The sequence below is a fragment of the Acanthaster planci genome, linkage group LG08 (assembly GCF_054643075.1).
Source record: "Acanthaster planci isolate LZ-2023a linkage group LG08, COTS_SCS, whole genome shotgun sequence".
Classification (NCBI taxonomy): domain Eukaryota; kingdom Metazoa; phylum Echinodermata; class Asteroidea; order Valvatida; family Acanthasteridae; genus Acanthaster; species Acanthaster planci.
This window is the reverse complement of record NC_141784.1, coordinates 21,265,440-21,285,876: the sequence shown is the minus strand read 5'-3', so window position 1 is coordinate 21,285,876 and position 20,437 is coordinate 21,265,440. Positions and strand designations below refer to the sequence as shown.

General features: G+C 38.5%; 1 protein-coding gene across 2 annotated transcripts; it reads left to right on the top strand.

Moving 5' to 3' along the window:
* Nucleotides 1-64: 64 nt before the first annotated feature.
* LOC110974503 (tetraspanin-13-like) lies at nt 65-20,322 on the top strand. Of its 2 annotated transcripts, XM_022226195.2 has the most exons (6): nt 65-272; nt 8,061-8,228; nt 8,972-9,172; nt 10,772-10,897; nt 12,648-12,742; nt 15,685-20,322. In XM_022226195.2, the coding sequence occupies exons 1-5, from the start codon at nt 213-215 to the stop codon at nt 12,720-12,722; spliced, it is 630 nt and encodes a 209-aa protein (XP_022081887.1). In that variant the 5' UTR covers nt 65-212; the 3' UTR covers nt 12,723-12,742; nt 15,685-20,322. The 2 variants fall into 2 exon arrangements, with proteins under 2 accessions (XP_022081887.1, XP_022081896.1); XM_022226204.2 differs by lacking the exon at nt 12,648-12,742.
* The last annotated feature ends 115 nt before the right edge of the window (nt 20,323-20,437 follow it).

Below are 20,437 nucleotides of genomic sequence, written 5' to 3'. Positions count from 1 at the left end.
AACATTGTTTACAATGCCGCACGAATGGGGAACCGTGAAGTGAGCCACCTTGCGGCCAGGTCTGGTCATTGAATTTCATCAACGTGGAGATGATCATGATGGTGGACGGTCACTGATGAGGAAAGATCTCTAGTCTAGACCTATTTCCTCGGCGAAGAATCGCAGGAAAACTTTCATTTGCAGCAGTTGGGCAACTTCAAAGAGTGGTCAAGATGTGTGGGGGATTTACATGCAGCAGAAATGCGCTAATAGCGCTGAACAGTCTTTATATCGTAAGTAGCTAGCCCGATCTCCAATTTATTTTCGTCGTTCCCGGAGCAAGGAACTACATGTACTGTACATGTTTATGCAATCACACGTATGAAGCCAGCCAAACCACCGTTCACCACCATGCACACATTTGTGGGCTCAACCAACCATAAAAACTTCACGTGTGATGCTTCTCAACCATAAGGCTCCTATTATCGGTATATACATGTAATATTCAGGCTTTCTTTTCCTGAAAAAAATTCTCCTGTCCACAGTTTCCACACAAAAAAAGTGATACAGGATTCGAACCCCACAACCCACAGATCACAAACCACGAATGCTGAAAGTTTGAAGCCGCTCTACTATCGCAGTACACACAAGTTGCTGGTGTTTTTACTGTTAATATATTTGTAATACCTATGAACGGCTGCAACGCAAGTCTGATATTACATTGGACTTACACAATACATTACAACCACAGTGGTTGGGCTTACGTGTGATTGTATTTATATCTCGATTCCTACCCGTGGCTGTGGCTACATCATGGTGGCACATTCAAAATTGCATGTCATAACATGGACTCTTCGTTATCTGGTTATCATAACCAGACGGGCACATTCATTTATCATGTTCATATCCACATAACACCGGAGGGAAGAGTTCCATATATAGACGCCAGTAATTACTTCCTACAGTGACCTCTACCTGCAAGTATTAGCCATCAGACAGCAAAAACAGGAGGGAAAATAGGCCTGTGAAGTCGTTTACATAGAAAACACTTGAAATTGTTCATACCAGTCTCATACTCATAGGGTTTGTTCATAGGGTGTCAAGCGGCATCCGTAAATGGAACTCTTTCCCAGGAAAATTCATGGTGAGCATGAAAGAAAAACTAAAGTGGCCGCATTTTGATGTTGTGCCAAAATTTGGTTGTTTATTCAATGATGATTAGTTTTTCCTGTTCACTGATGTTTGAGCAATTGATCGTTGCTCTGTTGTCTTGACATGTTCTTCAGCCAATAATAAAATTAGTTAAACGCCAAACATCAGAATGCACAACTTGTTCTTGGAGCACTTCTGTTTCTTTCATGATACACATGCATTGCTAGGCATTCAGGTGTACACGTCAAATAATTGTTGGAGTGTATTACATATACATACATTACTGCTGTGCAAATCTAGTTCTAAATGTATCTGTACATGTACAAAGTACGGGGTACTTGGGTACAATTTAGGCTGAGGTTAAAGTTTGTCTTTGTGTTGTCTCAAAGACATGATAAAATTTGGTTCTAATACAATGTCAACTTCGTGACACATTTGTTAAGTGAACTCAACCCTCACTCTGCAAAATCCTTCAAAATTCCCTGCAAGGTTTTGTAATTTTTTAAGGAATGAGGTAGTGGAACCCAGTCACGGTAACTATGCATATATTGGGTGCAGTATTGCTAGATCTCTCTACGCAATTGTTTGACTCTGCATAAATTCTCCAATTTTATTTCCCTTTTTTTGAAAGAGTCTTTCACAACTGTAAATTTAAAAATACAAAAAAATTTGAAGGTGATTGGCTGATGGTGGAATTATGAACAAATTGTGAAGTATCTTTTCCTACCTCCATTGATCAACTGATCTCGCAAAGATCGAGCGATCACACTCAATACACGTACATGAGGGGTTTAGCGTCTCAAGATAGTTGAGTACGGTAAACATTTTTCTTGTTCCCAGTACAGTAAAGCATACTTTTCATATTAAAGAGTTCAGTATTCAATTTGAAATATTGTTCATTCTTTTGTTGAAACATTTTCTGTTCATTTCAAAATGTCAGTCCTTGCTTTCACAAGCTTCTTTTCCTCAGTCATCCCCACAAAAGACATGCTTTCTTTTCCTATGACTGATTGGACATCATCATTGAGTGTGTTAAGATTACAATCAATATGAGAAGGAGTATTTGTGAGTGAACACTTAGCCTCCCTGGTTCCAAATGTGGAACTCTTCACTTTTTCCTATGACTGGTTAAAGGTCAGGTCGGAATAGGATTAAGCCCTCACAGTAAGCTCCCCTCCCCCAATCAAATAAACAGGACTTCCTGAATTCAATTAGTCTTCAGATTCTGCACCACTGGTCGATTGAGAGTAGGAGCCGGCTTTCAAAGCAACACATTTGTGCCCAGCAGTAGAAATTGACTTGGCCAGTAGCCTGTGTATGATCACCGGAGTTTGACTCACCGTGGACACATTACCAGTGTGGCTTTCATTTACTCCCTCAAATTAATTCAACTGGGAATGTATGGTCTGCTCTTTCAAAATACAATGTAGGAATCACATCACAAGATTGTAGGTCATTCTGTAAGTTTAGGGTTCAGTTTTTTCCTGTCCCTTTTACATCTGGCATATGATTTTTTAATGTTAAAACTCATTTTGTAACGCCAAGATTTAATAAGTACTGCAAAGTACCTGCCAAACAAAAGTATAAACGTAACTTGAAATCACTTGATAATGGTATATCCTTTATCAAAGCATACATGTATATGTCAGGCATAATGGATGAAAAAATACATTGGACCCCAAATTTATAGAATAAACCTTATAAGAAAAGAGTTATATTGACATTCATTTTTTTTTCAGATATGTGTCTTTCTTGGATGATTCTTTGTCATTAAAGCTATGATTCATACATATGCAAATTGCCTATTTTCCTGTTAGACCAACCTTTGCACAATGCCGTGTTCTCTTTATTCAAACAGTAGCCCATGCTGTCTGCATATGAACATAATATTATATGGAAGTTACCAGGTACAGTACGATATACATTCACTAACAGTAACAAACTGAAATCCATGAAACAAAGTACATACATGAACCGTTAATGCAGTTTTTCAGGCTGTTAAGTTTGTCAGTCACCACAAATTAGTGCGTAATTCTGTTTTTGATAACACTGTAAACCCCGGTCAACCCTTTCATTGAAGAAAAAGGTTATCAGAAAAGTTTATGATCGGGATTAATAGTATTAATGTTACTTCGGCTTCTTCAGTTGCTACAGGTAGTTATTAAATAGGTAAACATCAAGTTTAGAGCTAGAAAGAAGTTGAAAAGAAATCAGGAGTCCAAACAGTTGTGTGAGTGTTCAGGATTTGTATTCAATGACTCCTTGTACTTGCGAGGTAAAACTGTCTAAACATCCAAAATGAGTTGAGTTACGTAACATCTCTGCAACATATCAAATTTACATGTACATGAAGTCTTCAGTGTTGACAAGATATCGCCAAGCTTTGATTTGAAATGGAAAACAACGATTTCTGACAATCAGTTTGGGAGAAAATAAATATTATTTTTGGATTACATATTTTTGGGTCACCCTGTATAGTGTGCATGCCCTTTGTTCTGTGTAATAAAACTACATGTGCATGTATAAGCCCATGACATTGCACATGTGTTGAGTTACTGGTAGGCCTGCACATACATAGTACAGAACTGTTTTTATATGTGCACATTTATGGTCCATGCACTGCTCATGTTTTATATCTTGTATTAACTGACAAGGCTTTCCTTCCTGGACTATGAAACTGGTTTTGGATTTCAAAATCAATGCTTTTTTTCTTTATGATCTCACCATTTCCTGGAAAAAAATTTGATTCTTCAGGTACAATGTGTAAGTCTGTTCTTGCACATTGCATGCATGCCGGATGGTTGATTCAACATTAGAGTTAACTCATTCTCAAATGAAGTTTGTCACCCTCAGTGTGTACCATAATTTATGATTTGCAACATATTCAGATGTACTTTTATGTCATGCAGTAGCCCACGAAGACCTTTGATTGCTGATAAACTTGTCCAAATCACTTTTCAGCATAAATGTTTTTTAAATTCAAGATCCACCAAATTTAGCTGCTAAGCAAAGAAATCCTGATAACCATTACTGCTTTCATACAACCCCGGATACAAAGAATATTTCTTTTCCATTTGTGAAACATTTTCCATTGAGTAACATGTATTTTATTGCCATGGTTTGTTGGATAGCATTGTTCAAAGGACTGTGACAAGTCTAATTCCAATCAGCGGATGACATCATAGTACACAGTTCATTGGTAATGCACCATACACCATGTACATGTAATTTATACCATCACTGGTGACCTTTAGCACTTGCATACAATTTACTGCTCATCTGAGGTTGTATTGTCATTGACACGTGGTTGAACCATTGTATGTAGGGAACATATGGATTGTGGGATTTTGCAATACTGGTAATTATGATAATTGATCGAGATCATTTCATGACTAATATACATGTAGTGTATTGCACACATGTACAAGTACACATAAACTCTCTGGTTCATGCTGTTTTGTGAAACAGCACAAAAACATCCAATGAAAAAAGGATAAAATATCAACAAAATAGCTTGCTCAACTGTCTCTAGTCAAGACAGGAAGCTAATTGAAGCTAATTGTACTGTGCTTACATGTACTTGCCTTGTTATACAATTGTTTCAGTTACATGCAAGCCTATGTGCTACATTAGCACTGCCTACATCCTGAGGTATTTTTATCTATGTAATTTAGAAATCCATTAGCTAATTGATCACTAAGACAGACATTTTGCTGGTATTTACTCCGTACATGTACATGTATCTACTTCATAATTGATGGTAGACTCTTTGATGTCCTGTGGGAAGGGGAAGGTAGAATGTTTACTAAAATTCTTCCTTTTTGACATTTTTTTTGGGTGAAAACCTTTTCATGCAAATAAAGGGTTACTCTGATTGTATTTCATTTTTTCAGTGTTTTAGCATACCTACATGTAGATGTAGATGTAGATGTAGATGTGTGTGACATATTTTGGTATTCCTCATGAGTTGGACATTCAGTACTTGTAAATGAAAGCATACATTGTAGGTCTTTGGAGATACTCCGGGTGGGAGCTATAAGATTGGCTGTACCGGTACACTGACTCGCATGATATGAAACACATTTGAAGTATGACACTCGTTATTTCTGTAATAGCAACAGTACAGCATTGAGCATGGTTAACAGACTGCCTGCTGCATGTGCTGTGTGTATGGACACAAATGCACAGTGGGTTTATTATGATTGATCATGTGCTTGCAGATTTGGGAAGGTCAAGCCTCATTTCCAGCAAAAATATGAAGTTGATGTAAAATCTACTGGTGAAGAGAATCCTTCAGAAATGTTCAATGTTCTGTCACAAGTTTGTACATGTCATGTCATCTCAGTTCTCCACCATCTGTTCTATGCACACATTGAAATGTACACAAATCAAGTGAGAAGGTCATGAACTGGTACCCTGTAAGGCGTATATCAACATACGTGTATATTATACATGTACTTCTATACAGTATTTACAATACAAAAAATATATGTACCATAGATTTGTCGTGTAAAATACGGGCTGCATCGATCAGAATGAACATTTTGATTGTCGACTTTCTTTAAATTCTAAACCAGAATTGTACTTACTTAATATAGATGTTTGTTGCTATTGCGAATCAATTCTTCACATGTGTACAGGTAGGTTAACGGAAAACAATTCTCCTCAAAAATTGCTCCAAGGAATTTTACTTTATTAGATTTTTGAAACGTGGATTCTTGAGTGTTTGGAAATCCAGGGCAGTGAGGCGATGTCAATTTAGCCTGGGAGCACTAGATGATTTACATGGCGAATGCTTGGCGGTTTATCCAGCCTCCTGTAAGCTAATCTATCAGGCATTTCTATTGCTTGGAGCCAGTGGCCATCTTGTTGTTTAGAAGACGTGGTTATTATTCTAATGTTAGATTGATTAATGATTGCTACATGTACATGTCTTGAAATGATGTGCTTGGATGGTTTGCGTACAGTTTCAATCTTTGTCAAGAGCTGTAATGAAAAATTGATGAATTTTTAGCAAAGATTTGAAAATGTCAGAGGACAAACTCTCCGGGTATTTTCTTTTTTTTTACTGATGATTGCGCGATTAGTGATCGGTGAAGCTGAACTTTGCACTTTGAGATCTCTAATGCAGTAACAAATTTAGAAATGACTCATATGGTTATGTGTAAGTCACCCTGAGCACTGCACCTTAAAACCTTCCTTCTGCTGTAACCGTCAAAAACAGTCAAAAATGCCTTCCCCTTGATTTCCCCCAGTACACAGACACATATGGGGAATTTGACTGATTTTGACGGATATGACAACTGTGTCATTAAGGTATCTTTGCATAGGAGGGTTTCAAATAAGCCCAAATCCAATTCCCCCATTCCACAGTAGTTGACTGTATGGTTAGTCCATTCTGTGTTACATGTACACCTAAATGCACATGTGCCCTACTCCATGCATACATGTGTGCTACCGGGACCTGTTTAGATTTTGGCTTATTTTTACCAATTCAAAGAATGAGGCATTACTCTGCTGTATGAATTAACCCTAAGAGTCCCAAATCCTCCAATTTCAATACAATTTTACATACACTCTGGGGGGTTAGGGTTTTAAATTTGAGGAGAACGCATACATGTATGATGTGACGATTTTCTTTTATACCGTACAGTAGATGCAAGCCTAAAGTATTGACTTTGAAGCTCATTCTGAGTGATCTATAATATTAGCAATACGTTATCCAGGTACACGTAACAGACAGACACAGCACAGTCAAACTCCAGGGTATCAGGATTGTGATTACATTTGATATCACTGTGAAATTGTCCAGATAACTGGGATTACTCCAGATGGAAATGATCAAGGAGATGTAAATAATTTGGACGCTGTGCTTGGCAAGACTTCTACTCATATCGTTCATGTCAGTGCACATTGTGAGTGTTCATATGAAACACTTGTACGGCGCTGCACACCAAACTATCGCTTCCCTGCTATGCAACACCCATATGTTGGTTGATCATTGACCATTGACAAGATGAGCAGTCTCACCACAACGTCATGCCATAACTCAAGACCTCTCTGACAATACTACCTACATGTACATGTAGCAATATCTAGCACCATTTGTGTGAGTACTAAGTACATTATTGATCCAAATCCTGAAGCTGGATAATTGGATAGTTAAAATTGCTCTTACTTTGATAGATTGTGGTTTATATAATAAACAGAAATAACATTGTGACAGGCACATGCATGGTCTTGAATTTGCCCGTACATTAATTTTTTACCTAGTAGAGCTTTTGAAAAACTCCTTTTTTATGGTTGTTTAACTTTTAAACACTTATTCTTTTTTGTACTGTACGTTAGTAAAATGATAAGAATAAATGTAATTTTGGTTTTGCATTTTTTGTGAGTTCAAAAGAAATCCACACCTTTCTTTTGAAATAATTTACACAGAGGTCTTTAATCTCGCATAATTTATGTCTTGGCAGAATAGTCAAATTCCATACTGCCTTACTCTTGTACATGCATATGCATAAACCAGAAACGGAGATTTACATGTTTTCTCAGCTAGGAATATTGACTATCCTAGCTTGGTCAGTGTTACTGTGGAAGAAACAAAAAACCAGACCCTCCCAAATTCTTTAAAAAATGCTGAAATGTATTTGAGAATTATTAAGAATTTTAGCAGATATGTATATCCTTGTCAGTTTTACCACAGAGAAAATTTGATTCCCATAGAAACCTGAAGCACATGTATAAGATAGTGCGGGGAAGATTTCATTGCATTTACATTTCCAGAAAAATGTTTCAGGAGTTCAGCGTTGTTAACTGTATGTAAACCTTCTCTGAGCTAGAAGTCAGGATGATAAATTCTCAGGGAGAGCCAGTCTATGACATGCTATGAATCACTTTTTGTTTGTTTTCTTTCCTTATCTTTCTATCAGATTGTAGCTTTGATCCTGATCATTGTTCCACCAGTTGCTAAGAGCGCTGCCTACGTCTCTAGCATGTACATCGTGGGCGGGATCATTGCCTGCGGAATCTTCCTATTTGCAGTAGCCATTATTGGTCTGGTGGGAGCGCTTAAACATCATCAAGTGTGTCTCTTCTTTGTATCCTTGGCAACTTAGCTCTTTCCATGTGAATACATTTTAAGAAATCTTTGGAGATCAGAAATCTCAGTTTTAAAAGTCATGCCCAACATCCCTTCGCCTTCTTCAAAATACTTCATGGAGCAAAACAACAAGCTTGTCCTGAATTTGGTTCAAGAACTAGAACAAAAGGGTTTTGTTGCTCGGGTCTAGAAATTAATCAAACACAACAGTTTTGTCCTCTCATTTCGCATTCCATTCAGTATTGTAAGGGTTAATGGAAGGTGTCATCTTTACAACTGTGGAATGTGATCATCTCAAGCCATGCTTTGAGTCAAACCGACTGACCGACCGACTGACTGACTGACTAATCTTGTATAACTGACTAAGTAGTATTGTGAATTTCTTAGGCCATTCCACCAGTGACCTTGAATGTCTAGTGAATGTGACTGTCATTAAAAAGTGTGCACAAACCCCTCCCCCGCCCAGATCTCGCTGATCAGGTTAATAGTTCAACAGAAAAATGTACCACATTGTAACAAGACACTTAGCTTTTGTTTTCTGATATTTGTACATTTGTTGAAAATTGTATGTAAAGTTCTCATTGGCATGAGCCCATCTGTGCAGATTTATTTCCAAATTTCAGTTTCTTGAAAGTTTTGTATTTGTCCTTGCATTTTGTTTCATTTTTACTAATTGATCCTATTTTCATTTGCATCATATCAAAACATTGTTTTCCTGAGTTGTTACTACCTGTTGCACAGTACATGGTGATCTTGTTCCTAGTGTTCCTGATTCAGTTTTCAGTCTCCATTGCTTGCTTGGCACTTGGCAAAGAACAGCGAGGAAAGCTGGTGAAAGCTAGCTGGAAAAATTCTAGCAACGGTACAAAGTCGGACATTCAGAAAGGCCTGGATTGCTGTGGGTTTGATGCAAATGACACCACGCACCCTTCCTGCCACGAGGTATACCACCCGTTTTGATTTTGGAATAATTTGAAGTTCCTTCTCAGCTGAGTGCCGCTGGAGATTGGCACAAAGAGGCCATTTTACAACTCCAGTGTCACTATCTTAAGGCACTTTTATCTGCATCAAGCGGCTACCTACCCTAAGCCCCACATTCCACCCCAAATCTGAAAAAGCCCATTTAAAAAATTGGAACTTTAATAGAAATTAAAACTATAAAGATGAACAAAGAAATGGACTGGAGCAGGATTTGAACCTGTGACCTCTGGAACACCATACTGGTGCTCTACCAACTGAGCTATCCTGCCCTATGTTGGTGGCTTTCCCCATTTGTCAATTATCTTTGTTCAGGGGCACTAATCAGAAGCCAAGTAACCTGAACATTATAGCTAAGGATCACATTCCAATTATACATGCTGCAACCTGGGAAGTGGTGAACAGGGATTGCTTGGGGGATGTGGCTTTTTGAACACACATCATGAAACAAACTATATAGGGAAACTGACTAGGTGCTTACATATCATAACTGATAGCTCAGTTGGTAGAGCAATGGTCCAGTATTCCGAAGGTCACAGGTTCAAAGCCTGCTCCAGTCAATTCCTTTGTTCATCGTTATAATCATATATAAGCATCTAGTAAGTTGCCCTGTATAGTTTGTTTCAGAAGTTAAAACTGTTAATAATCCCAGGAAAACTGTCAAACAATTCCAAAGCTTGTTGGCATGTTGACCATTGCACGGAAAACAGTCAGCTGTCATTTGTGAGTGTAAAACAGTTTTCTGCTGTCTTTGGCAATTAATTCAGTTCACCTATTGAGTTGAATACTCCAATAAACTAGCACATTACTCCTAGCTACCCCAAGTCACTCCAACTGTAGGTTTTATCAAGGTTGGGCTGATTCCGTGACATACATTGTGAAGTTGTTAGTCAACTTTGTTGGATTGAGGACGAAATGCCTAGGGTGATGGTGTTGGATTTGGTTTGAGTGTAGACACACAGCGGTTGCTCCAGGGAGTGACTGGCAAGTGGTACCATGTGTTGGACTGTGCTTGATTTTGTCAGGTTTGACACTGCTACTTTGCAAGTCACCCGTACACTGCAGAGACCTATCCATACCAAATGACTCAAACTTCAACACTGCTGAGCTGTTACAGTTGAACAGACTCTGTCCAGTCACAAGCCAGTTATTAAAGTGACCCCCTTGTAGCAGTTATCTGTTGAACTTCTGTAGGCTCAATACCAATGTTATATTCAAGTCCATCATAAGTCCCTGTAAGTCCATCACAAATCCCTGTAAGTTCATCACAAGTCCCTGTTAGTCCATCACAAGTCCCTGTAAGTCCATCACTTAACAAGTCATTCAGTCTTAAGCCAATTCACAAAATATTTAAATGAGCTGTGACAAAAGCATTCTTTTGTCATTGTTCACCCTATTATTTGTGACTGGCCTTGTGAAAGGACTTGTGACTGACTTGTGATGGACTCGAATACAACACTGCTCAATAATGTATCTAGAACGGTTTAAAAACCCAGGGGATTAGATAATATTTGTGAATAGAAATGTTGCCTTTATGGTTCTGTTGTCTATTTGTCTTTGCAGGTACAATGCTGTAAAACTGGTGAAAACTGCTCCGATTGTAAGCCTTGTAAAGACAAGTTGGATGATGTGTTTTACCAAGGTCTTCACTACTCGGGCGGAGTTGGTCTCTTCTTTAGTTTTACAGAGGTAGGTCAGGTTGCTATCCTTTGATTGTCATGTTGGCATGATGGTTAGGTTATTAAGAGCCTTGATGTGTGATCGGAGGATCGTTATTCTTTATCCAAACAACATCATAAACCATCATATCAGTGTCAAGATGTCTGTATGTTTTAGGTTGGTTGAAACCTCTTAATCCATTTTTGACTTCTTGTGATGGTGAAAAAGTGCCAGAGTTTGAATGAATTTTTGTTACTGTTGTCATTTTTTTAAAACCAGAAAGGGAAATGAGAAATTTGAAATCAGGTGTCAACAAGACAAAGAAAACTTAGCTCAGCACTTCTCATACTGAGAAGGTGTCTCTTAACTAACTGTATCTCAGTGGAAAAGAGTTATCCAGCTCTACACCAATCAGAAATTAGGATGCCAAATTTGTCATTGTTTTCTTACATGTACTTCATTTGAACTTGGCCTAAAGGCGTTGCCATAGCTACTCACATTGTACTAGATGGAGATTTGTCACCAGCCATCACCTCTATTCCCTTCTGTCTCATATCAGTCTTTTCAAACGTTTCTCCACCAATACACAGAAAACCTTGAATATTCAGTGATAAAAGCTTTCCATGTTGAAGTCGTTCCTCATTCGCTTTCACCTCACTCCTCTTATTTTTATGTTTGCACGTCCCTGCACATTAGAGAGATTATCCTCTATGCATGACTGTAAGAGGGCGCTCTTACCTTGAATGAAACGTACCTGAAGTAAAAGGGGTCATTACAGTGCATTGTAAGCAGAACTAGAATGTTACAAAGGACAGTGTTAAGGTTTCCTCCCAAAGTGCATGTGTAAGTTTCACTGGTTTGGAAGAGTTTAGAACGTACAGTTCATGCACCACCATTCACTTATGAGTGCCATCTCATTCTAAGTAAAATCTCCCCATTCAACTGTTTCAAGAAGCCTGGCAGTGTAAAGGTTTCCTCCCAAAGTTGTAGTTGTGGCAGAAAGCAATGGAAGTCAATGGATACTGGCTGTGACTGTGTGCCATAGACATGTGTGATACATGCAGCTGTAGCCAGTTGATTTGGACATGACGTGACTGTGCTGGTGCTAATGTCGCATGTGCTTCTCTAGATTGGATTTGAAAGCTACTGCAGTCAGCCCAACAATGAATCTGCTGATAGGTGTTGACCCCGTAGATCTTCACCTTAGCAGTAAACAGCCATTATTTCTGCTGTTTTATTCCCAGACTCAAATGACTGAATTTGTTTTTGGCCACCACATTGTCGCAATAAAATATTAAAACCATTTCAGTGAATTAACATTTGGTGGTGGCATCTATCGATGCAGGTTGACATTATTGGTGGTTTTTCACTCCTTTAGAAGGTTCACTAACACAACCTCAGCTTTCACTATTCTTGTCAAAGGAAATGTTCTGTTCCTGTATGGACTACTGGGCCATTAACTTCATCACGTGGAACATTACACCTGCACGGAGGCGTAGATCTTCGTAGATGCTACTCTCCCGGAAAGGAAAAAAAAATTGCATGTCCTTTTCTGAAATAAAGATTACAATTTCCTTGAGTAATAATGTTAGTCCCTGCTCCTTTCAAAAGTTACTTCAGAACCCTGATCTGTTTATACTGAACCAAACATTTATCCTCCAGCTTTGCTTTTATACCATTTACACCTGAATATCAAGTATCCTGCTTTCGTTCATTTTATTTCTTTCTGTCTTCTCTTCTCTTTTCATCCCACTATACGTGCCACGCCTTCCACCTGCAGCTGATCGGGGTGTGGTTAGCTGTGCGATATCGGAACCAGAAAGACCCAAGAGCAAATCCTAGCGCGTTCTTGTAAACCCCATCACAACCGTTTAGGTAGTACTCGAAACTCTGGCTGTAACAAGCCAAATTAGAGGTCTTTTTTTACTCTGTCCATCCTAACCCCTTGTTCATTATTGGTTGGATTCTGTCCTGATTCAACCCAAATCCAACTCTGCATTAAATCAATGGGCATATTCCTTGTCCATATTAGATATCAAGCCCGTACTAAAGTAGAATTGTCTGGCACATGCAGTTCTCAAACTGTCGGAATCCAGAAGACAAATAATGCAATGTTGGATTTTGGTAGATCATTTGTTTTGGTTATTTCTGTATTTGTTTTGCTTCATTTGAATTCAAGCTCATGTGAGTGTTTCATATTGTTCTCAGTTTCCTATTCTTCACAGTTTGTCATTCACGTTTTGTCTCTTCACTCTTCCAAGCCAGTGTTAGTGCAGACTTTGTTAAACAGCTCAGTTATATTAGGCAACTGCCTCTGTCAAAAGGCGTCACCTAATTTGACTGTGTACTGCCCAGCCAAACTTACATTCTTGGGGCGTACATGGAGATATCTCAATTTGTTCAAGCCCAAAAAATGTTACCATTTTGTTTGAGTCAGCTGCAATGGTAAATTGAGGAAGTCAAGATGAGGTCAACTTAATTGCAAAGAACTCTCATTCAAAGTGAGAGGTGAGAACCAAATTACAGATTGTCCTGACTTTCTGAGCCCAGCACTTGCATTGAGTATGGTTATTTTGCATGTTTCTGTGAAATTGGATGTCACTTTGTGGGAACTTTTTGTAATTAGTTTGAGTTTGCATTTGCATGTCATCAAGAATATTATTGAATCTAACTTTCCCGAATTGGATGTAGATATTTTGCTTAAAGTGATATTATTTTTAATTGGAGTTCTTTCCAAAGACTTGACCATCAGCCTGTTGAGCGGCATGCAAATATTGTATTTTACTTCTTCATCAAAGAGTTTTAAAAAGAATATTCACCATCATCAAAGTGACATGTCCTGCAGTGGCTGTCCACTTCATTCTGATTCTACAAATGTCCATTGACTGCATCTGGGACTTCAAGAACAGGAACACTTCAGCTCAGTCATGGTTCAGTTGGTCAACAGTCCGTGATGGATTGGGTTACTTTTTGCAGTCAGACTTAGCCTTAAAAGTCAAAGGTCATTTACCAAAGCATATTTGTGATATTGAAAAAGACTGGGTTTAATGTACTTGGAATAGAACATGAACAGTGGTTGTTTTAATGAAACACCAATTCCATGTTGATGAATATAATGTCAAGTATCACTTGCCAAAAGTGGTTGTGAAGGACTTCAGAATGATCAGAAATGAATGCTGCCCTCTATTGACAAGAGCAACAGAGAGGTTTAAATGTTCTCGCTCATTTTCCTCTTGATCTTTTTTGGTTGATTAAAATGAGCAAAAAGTATTGCATCAATAGATCAAATCTACTTAGGTCTTTAAAAATGTGAACAGTTTCAACTGATACTTGCATTCTAATCTAGTGGTGCCTCATTTAAAAACATTTCAATACTCAACATGATTTCACTAGAAACTTCTCTACATCACCCCTCTTGCTGACTTGATGGGTCATTGAACTCCTCCTTGAAGAAAAGCCCCTGTCCCTTTAAGCAAGTTGTCAAGAGCTCGGGTTTACATTGCCCAGTTGTTTGACGTGTTTGCTTCACAATCTTTTAAGTATAATCTTATATTTCAGAACTCATTCTCTACACTCTTTTTCTATGTCAACAGTTATCTAATCAGTTTAATTTTGATTTACATGAAAATTCATTTTTTTTTAAATGCTGATTTTTCTGCCAGAAAACTATCCCGTTTGCAATGTTTAACTTAACCCCCCCCCCACTCATAGCAAGGATTTGGAGGACAGATTCAAGCATGATCGTGGGCGTGATATTTATTTTCCCAATGTCCATTCCCTCTTTTAGTCTCCTTATTAAGTGCATGTATTTCATTCCCTTGAGAATACTGTCACCTCCATCTATCACCATCTGCCGTCATTATCATCTTGTTATACTATCATTTTCCTCATCCATTATCTGTCTGTACACTCCTCATCCATCCCTTTTTTCTCAACTACGAAAATTTACAGCATAAGTTGAAGTACACTCACTTTTGCTGTTGTTACCTGTTTTGCTGTACATGTTTGTATTTGTTAATCTGATCCTAAAACGTTGTGGGTTGCATATGAATGAAATCTGGTACACTGAGTTATCTAGTTGCATGTAAACATCATTTCAGTTCCCCAGACTAAAGACACTGTTGCTATACCTTGTGATTCGGGGCAAGCTTTTGCATAGCGACCGCCATCTCTTGAATGGACTGGTTCCTTTGTGCCCTTCTTATCCATTGACAACAGCGTATTGTTGCAAGACGTCTCTTATGTAACTTAGCCAAAGCTTGCCCTGAATCACAAGGTATAGCAACAGTGTCTTGATTACGGAGAATTCAAATTCTTATGTTCACTTGAATTGAAAGAAAGATTTTCTTAGAATTTAACTCGCAAAAGGCTTATTGATTGGATTTGCTTCTTTCCTTTTGGATCTTTCTATTCAGTTGCATTTCTCATAAGATCCACTCACTCTGTTGTCAAGGTGAGGCAAATCATTTCCTTATTCCCCCGAGTAAAAGAGCAAGTGGCAGAAATGTAAGACAATTGGTCCAATGGCTTAGCTGCCAATTGGCATTTCCTTGTGTCAGTGACCATGCACCTTCTCTTTGCCAGTTGTTTCGGGGGAGGGGAAGGGGACAGCTCGTCATATACTCCAGGTGGTGGGGGGTAGGGAGTAGATAATGTTGGTACAGATTCCCCAAGATTACTTCATGACTTACATGACTTAGCGTAAAATCAAAATGTGCAGTGAATTTGTTGATGGCATTAACTTAGTGTAGGTCATCACACCACTTGGATGAAGCTGAAATGGACTTTTTCTCCATTTTCCTGCTTCATCTTGGCAGATGGTTGGTATTTTCATTACATTCCGCTACCGAAACCAGAAAGATCCACGAGCCAATCCGGATGCCTTCCTGTAGTCATGGCAACCCTCGGGCAGTGACATCCCAAGTTCCCAACCCATCAGCTCAGCAGGACAGCATCTGGTAAATGTGGCTTGGCATGTACTCTAAAGCAGTAATTTATTGTTTTCTTGTCAACATTAGATACAGCCTGGCTCTAAGGGGAAAAATGTTTATCCCAAGGTGTCATAAATTGTCCATTTATAATGAAAAAAGAAGTCTGATTGGGCAAGGAGCCAATGTCATATAGGTATATGTATATTATTAGGCCCATCACTGTTCTCAGTTGAGAACAAAATTATTCTTTTCAGAATTCCTGGATTACCCAAACATTTCACACTTCCACAGATCCCCCAAGAAATACTGAAGCTTATATTCTTGACTCCTCAGTCCTGTTGAGTCATTCAGAAGCCACAGAGCTCGTTCTGAAAAAGGGGTTCCCGTTGGTTAGGATTGACAAAACATGATCTGAGCTTTGTGTAGTTAGTGAAAATGGAACAAGTTACCCTTTAACAAGACTGATCCGTAATGGATGAAAACAAAAACAGGTTACCAGCAGGTATGCACCACTGCTTCACTATTGCAGAGAACAGTTACTGATAAACACGAGTGTCCTGGTGATTTTTGTCAAACCTCGACTAGCAGGAATTGGACAGTAAGTCACATTCAGATGCAGTACCGCATAAAAAAGTGATGTGTGTACTCCATGAGACAGCATTGCCGCATGATACAAGTCCAATTTAAGATCTGTGCTTAATTACAGGGTACATTGAAATGACAGAAATGATCGTAGGCTTTTGGCTATTCCATGGAAAATAATATTTAAGATATGGAAATATCTGAACAGAGACAGAATAGGTTTCAAGGCCCTTTATCATTATTTGTATTGAATATTTGAAACTGTGTTTCTCCAGCAGTTTGACGGCAGAAGGTGTTTTTATCTCATGCTTCAAAAATGTGAATTTTGTTGATAGTCATTGATGCAGTTTTTTAAAGTATGTAGCTGAATAGAAAAGGGGTTAAACATTTGGCATTCATTTCATATTGGATCTAGGACAAGTCAAGTCAGTGTGCACATTGGAAATTTAACAGTAAATTTAATTCTGGTGATAGGGTGTTATTAGCAGAGAGTTTGTATGTTTTTTGCCACAACTGTCGTTTTGAAGTATTAGGAAGAATGTGTACGGCTTGCACTGTACTGCAAACATGGCAAAGGGTGGTATGAGGTGTGAAGTGAGCCCTCTACTGCTGAGCTTGTAGTTTATATGTACCAAGCCATATAACAATCATGATAATAAGCATAATGCACTTGTAGATAATCAAATGTGAATCTAAATGCTGGATATATGCTCACATAATATGATCACTTACACACACGCAGTTTGTTTTGCTTGTGTTATCTTTCCATGAGAGTAAAATGAACAGGTTATTTCTTCCCAGGATGATAATGGATAGAATTTGTGATGAGGGCCTGATTAGGGCCAACTTAGGTCCCTGTTCAAGACATTTGATACCTGGCTCAACCAGTGCTGTTTTCAGGGTCACTGAACTCTCCAACTCATTAAAAACGTACTCCTTGCAAGGATCTCTAACTTCTCAAAGTTGCGTTTTCTAACCCCTGTGAAAATTACTTGAGGTTTATGGAACCTACTGTACATGCCATTGGCGTGAAGAATGTTTCTTGTTTGAAGCCAAAATATTTCTGGAACCTATGTGTATTAGTATATTGCATCACAATTGATGAAGAATGTACTAAATTAAATAATTTTTGTGGAGTGTTCTCTTCCTAGAGGCAAAAATTAATTCAAAATGCCTTTAAAGTTTGGTGGATGTGCTGTATATTAGGCAAAAAATATTGACTCTGATATAATATATTCCTTCTTAGATGTGAGCATTTGTCGGTTGATCTTATGATGAGTTTTTGTATGTTTCTATGTTTTTTTTGATAGATGAGTTGATAATAGGTTGACAAGTTATTTTAAAAGTCCTCTGACAAAAATGCTCTTTTTTGAAAAACAGGCTTCCACACATCATGACAGGTGTAGATAGAAAGGGTGTTGCCACCCCCTCTTGCTGGAGGTACATTGAAAATCGGTTGTCCATATCTGGATCTAGACAGTGAAAATCGGTTCACATTTTCCTGCCACTGATTAGTCACAGCTGTCACTAATGAATGGCATTTAATACACTACTTCTCCTGTTTAACGTATGCAAAAATTAGTTTAACTGAAATTTTACTTAATTAAAAAGATGAGCAAAGAAATTGACTGGAGTGGGGTATGAGCCTGTGACCTCTGGAATACCGTACTGGTGGTCTACCTACTGAGCTATTCAGGAAGAGCCTCTTAACCTAGGGCTGGATAGCTCAGTTGGTAGAGCACCGGTATGGTATTCCAGAGGTCGCAGGTTAACATCCCAATCCAGTCAATTTCTTTGTTCATCTTTGTAATTATATGTGAGCACCTAGTCAGTTTCCCTATATAGTTTTTTTCATGAATTGTCACTTATTTACATTTTAGATGTAGGATCCCGTTCATTCATTTTACTCTTATTCCACCAATGTCTTAACCCTAACCCTCATGGGTTTCTCCAGGCACCCTGCTGAATCCAACAGAATCCAAGAGCTAGAACAAAAGGCCTTTTTGTTTATTCCTCACAAACAAAATCTTACTGAAAGAGCCCACTGTTGGTTATCTTTGGGTTCAGCATGCTTGTGGTTAACCACTACCAGAAGGGTGGAATTTGAATATGCAAGGCAATTTTCAAAATTTTCCGGTTGCAAAATTCTTCAAGAATTCATAACTTCATTTACTAGACGTTTACACCCACACAAATGACTGTCTGGTGGCTACTGTAATCTGACAGGTAACCTCCATTGAAGCCCGAGTATTGCAGCCAGGCCTGCTGCCCAGTAAAGAGAGCCCAGATTGTGCAGTGTTGCATAATTTCTGAAATTGACGTTGCCAAATGGCAGGAGCATCTTTTCAAATGCAGCTGGATTTGCGTGCAGCGGTACTGTATTGCTCATCGCTGAAGAACTTTTGTCCCCGCTGATAATCTGCGGGTGCTGAATGCCGCAACCAGTGGTATACTGTTTCAAAACAATGATGGATTACCTCCACTAATGCCAGCCAAAAAATGACGGTAATTCACAGCATGTAATTTGTTCAGAGTACGGTCTTTTGTTAGAAGGGCCAACTCCTTTATCCGATTACGGGCAGCCTAGCTACACGTATGCGTACAAACCCAAGGAATCTGGTACTGGAAACCCCGGCACCAAGTGGTTAACAAATAATACTTAATAGTGATGGCAGGAATATTGTTGTTTTGGAAAGTGTTGCTTGTCATGATTGAGTGGATTTTCAGCAACACGATAGAAGAAAACTTTTTTTCTTGGAGATTCTGATGAGATGCAGACATAACTATTTCAAAGAATGTTCGTTAAACTTACAAGTAATTTGTTGAGCAGTAATCTTTTGTGAACAACACACAAAATTGTTGCAGATCGGAACACTGCAAGTTCCTGGTTTATGAAACAAGTCTCCGCTTACATGAATTTTTTCTCTTGCTTGCATTCTTAATAGATGTATCCTAATGTTCTCTCTTATTGTATGCTGTTTATAAATGCTAAATGATTTATAATTCTTGTTGCACATTCTGCATTACACACAGATCATAAAGTCTCAGTTACAACATGCCATTGGTTTGAACTGATAGGCCAAGAAAAATCGTTGCCTGATGACGCCCGTTTCTGACTGGGCAAATGGTTTGACAAATTTGTGACTTCCGCAAAGAGAGAAACTTGCCAGCGTTATGATGCCTCTTACGACAGTTCTGCCATTTTTGATGATAGAGCCCCTTCCTACTACCATAGATACGACAATGCTGATAAGGCCAACTGCACGGCCACTTTGTGTATAGTTGGATTGATTGAAGGCCAAATATTGGTCTTGAATGTGTCAGTAGTACATGAACATTACTCTTATTTGTTCGTGTTTGCAGGTGTGTCAAATTGTTTGGAAAAATTAAGAAAAAACAAAACACCTTTGTTATGGAACCCAGATTCCTATTGAAGCTGTCTAAAAATTGCAGGAAAGATTATGCTGTCCACACACACTGTCATTTAAAGCAAGATATGGGACGGAGAGAACTCCCCTGCTGTGTGTTGGTCATTGTTTGATCGGAATCTCGGGAATTCTTTACAGACTTCTGTGGGGGATGTGTTAGGTAACAATAGTCTACAGTGTGTATAGGGACTGGACAGGTAAGGGGGGGTACCCCTCTGTCCCATATCTTGCCTGGTATACACACTGTAGTGTCAATTTTCGTGGAAAAAGAAATTGCATAAAATTAGTTGTAAATTGAATTGGTGGTCCTGTTGTGAAAGCTGTGAACTGCATGATTTTCTTGGATTTAGTTAACAGAAATTTCCAGTGCTGGGAATTGAATTATGTTTTCGGATGGATGGATTACCATTTGGTTTAAAATATGTTTGGACAGTTTACTTGGCTTTTACAGCTCTGATAACATTTCTTAATTGCAATAAACAATTGAGCAACCAGTGTTGTAACCTTCAACCTATTTCTGCATTCTGAGTCTGTTCTTAGAGGGAATGCCTTTTGACATTGTTATTTCTGAAGGCAAAGTTTGTCTTTGACATCATTTGTGGATTATAATGCTCAAGAGTAGATGGTGG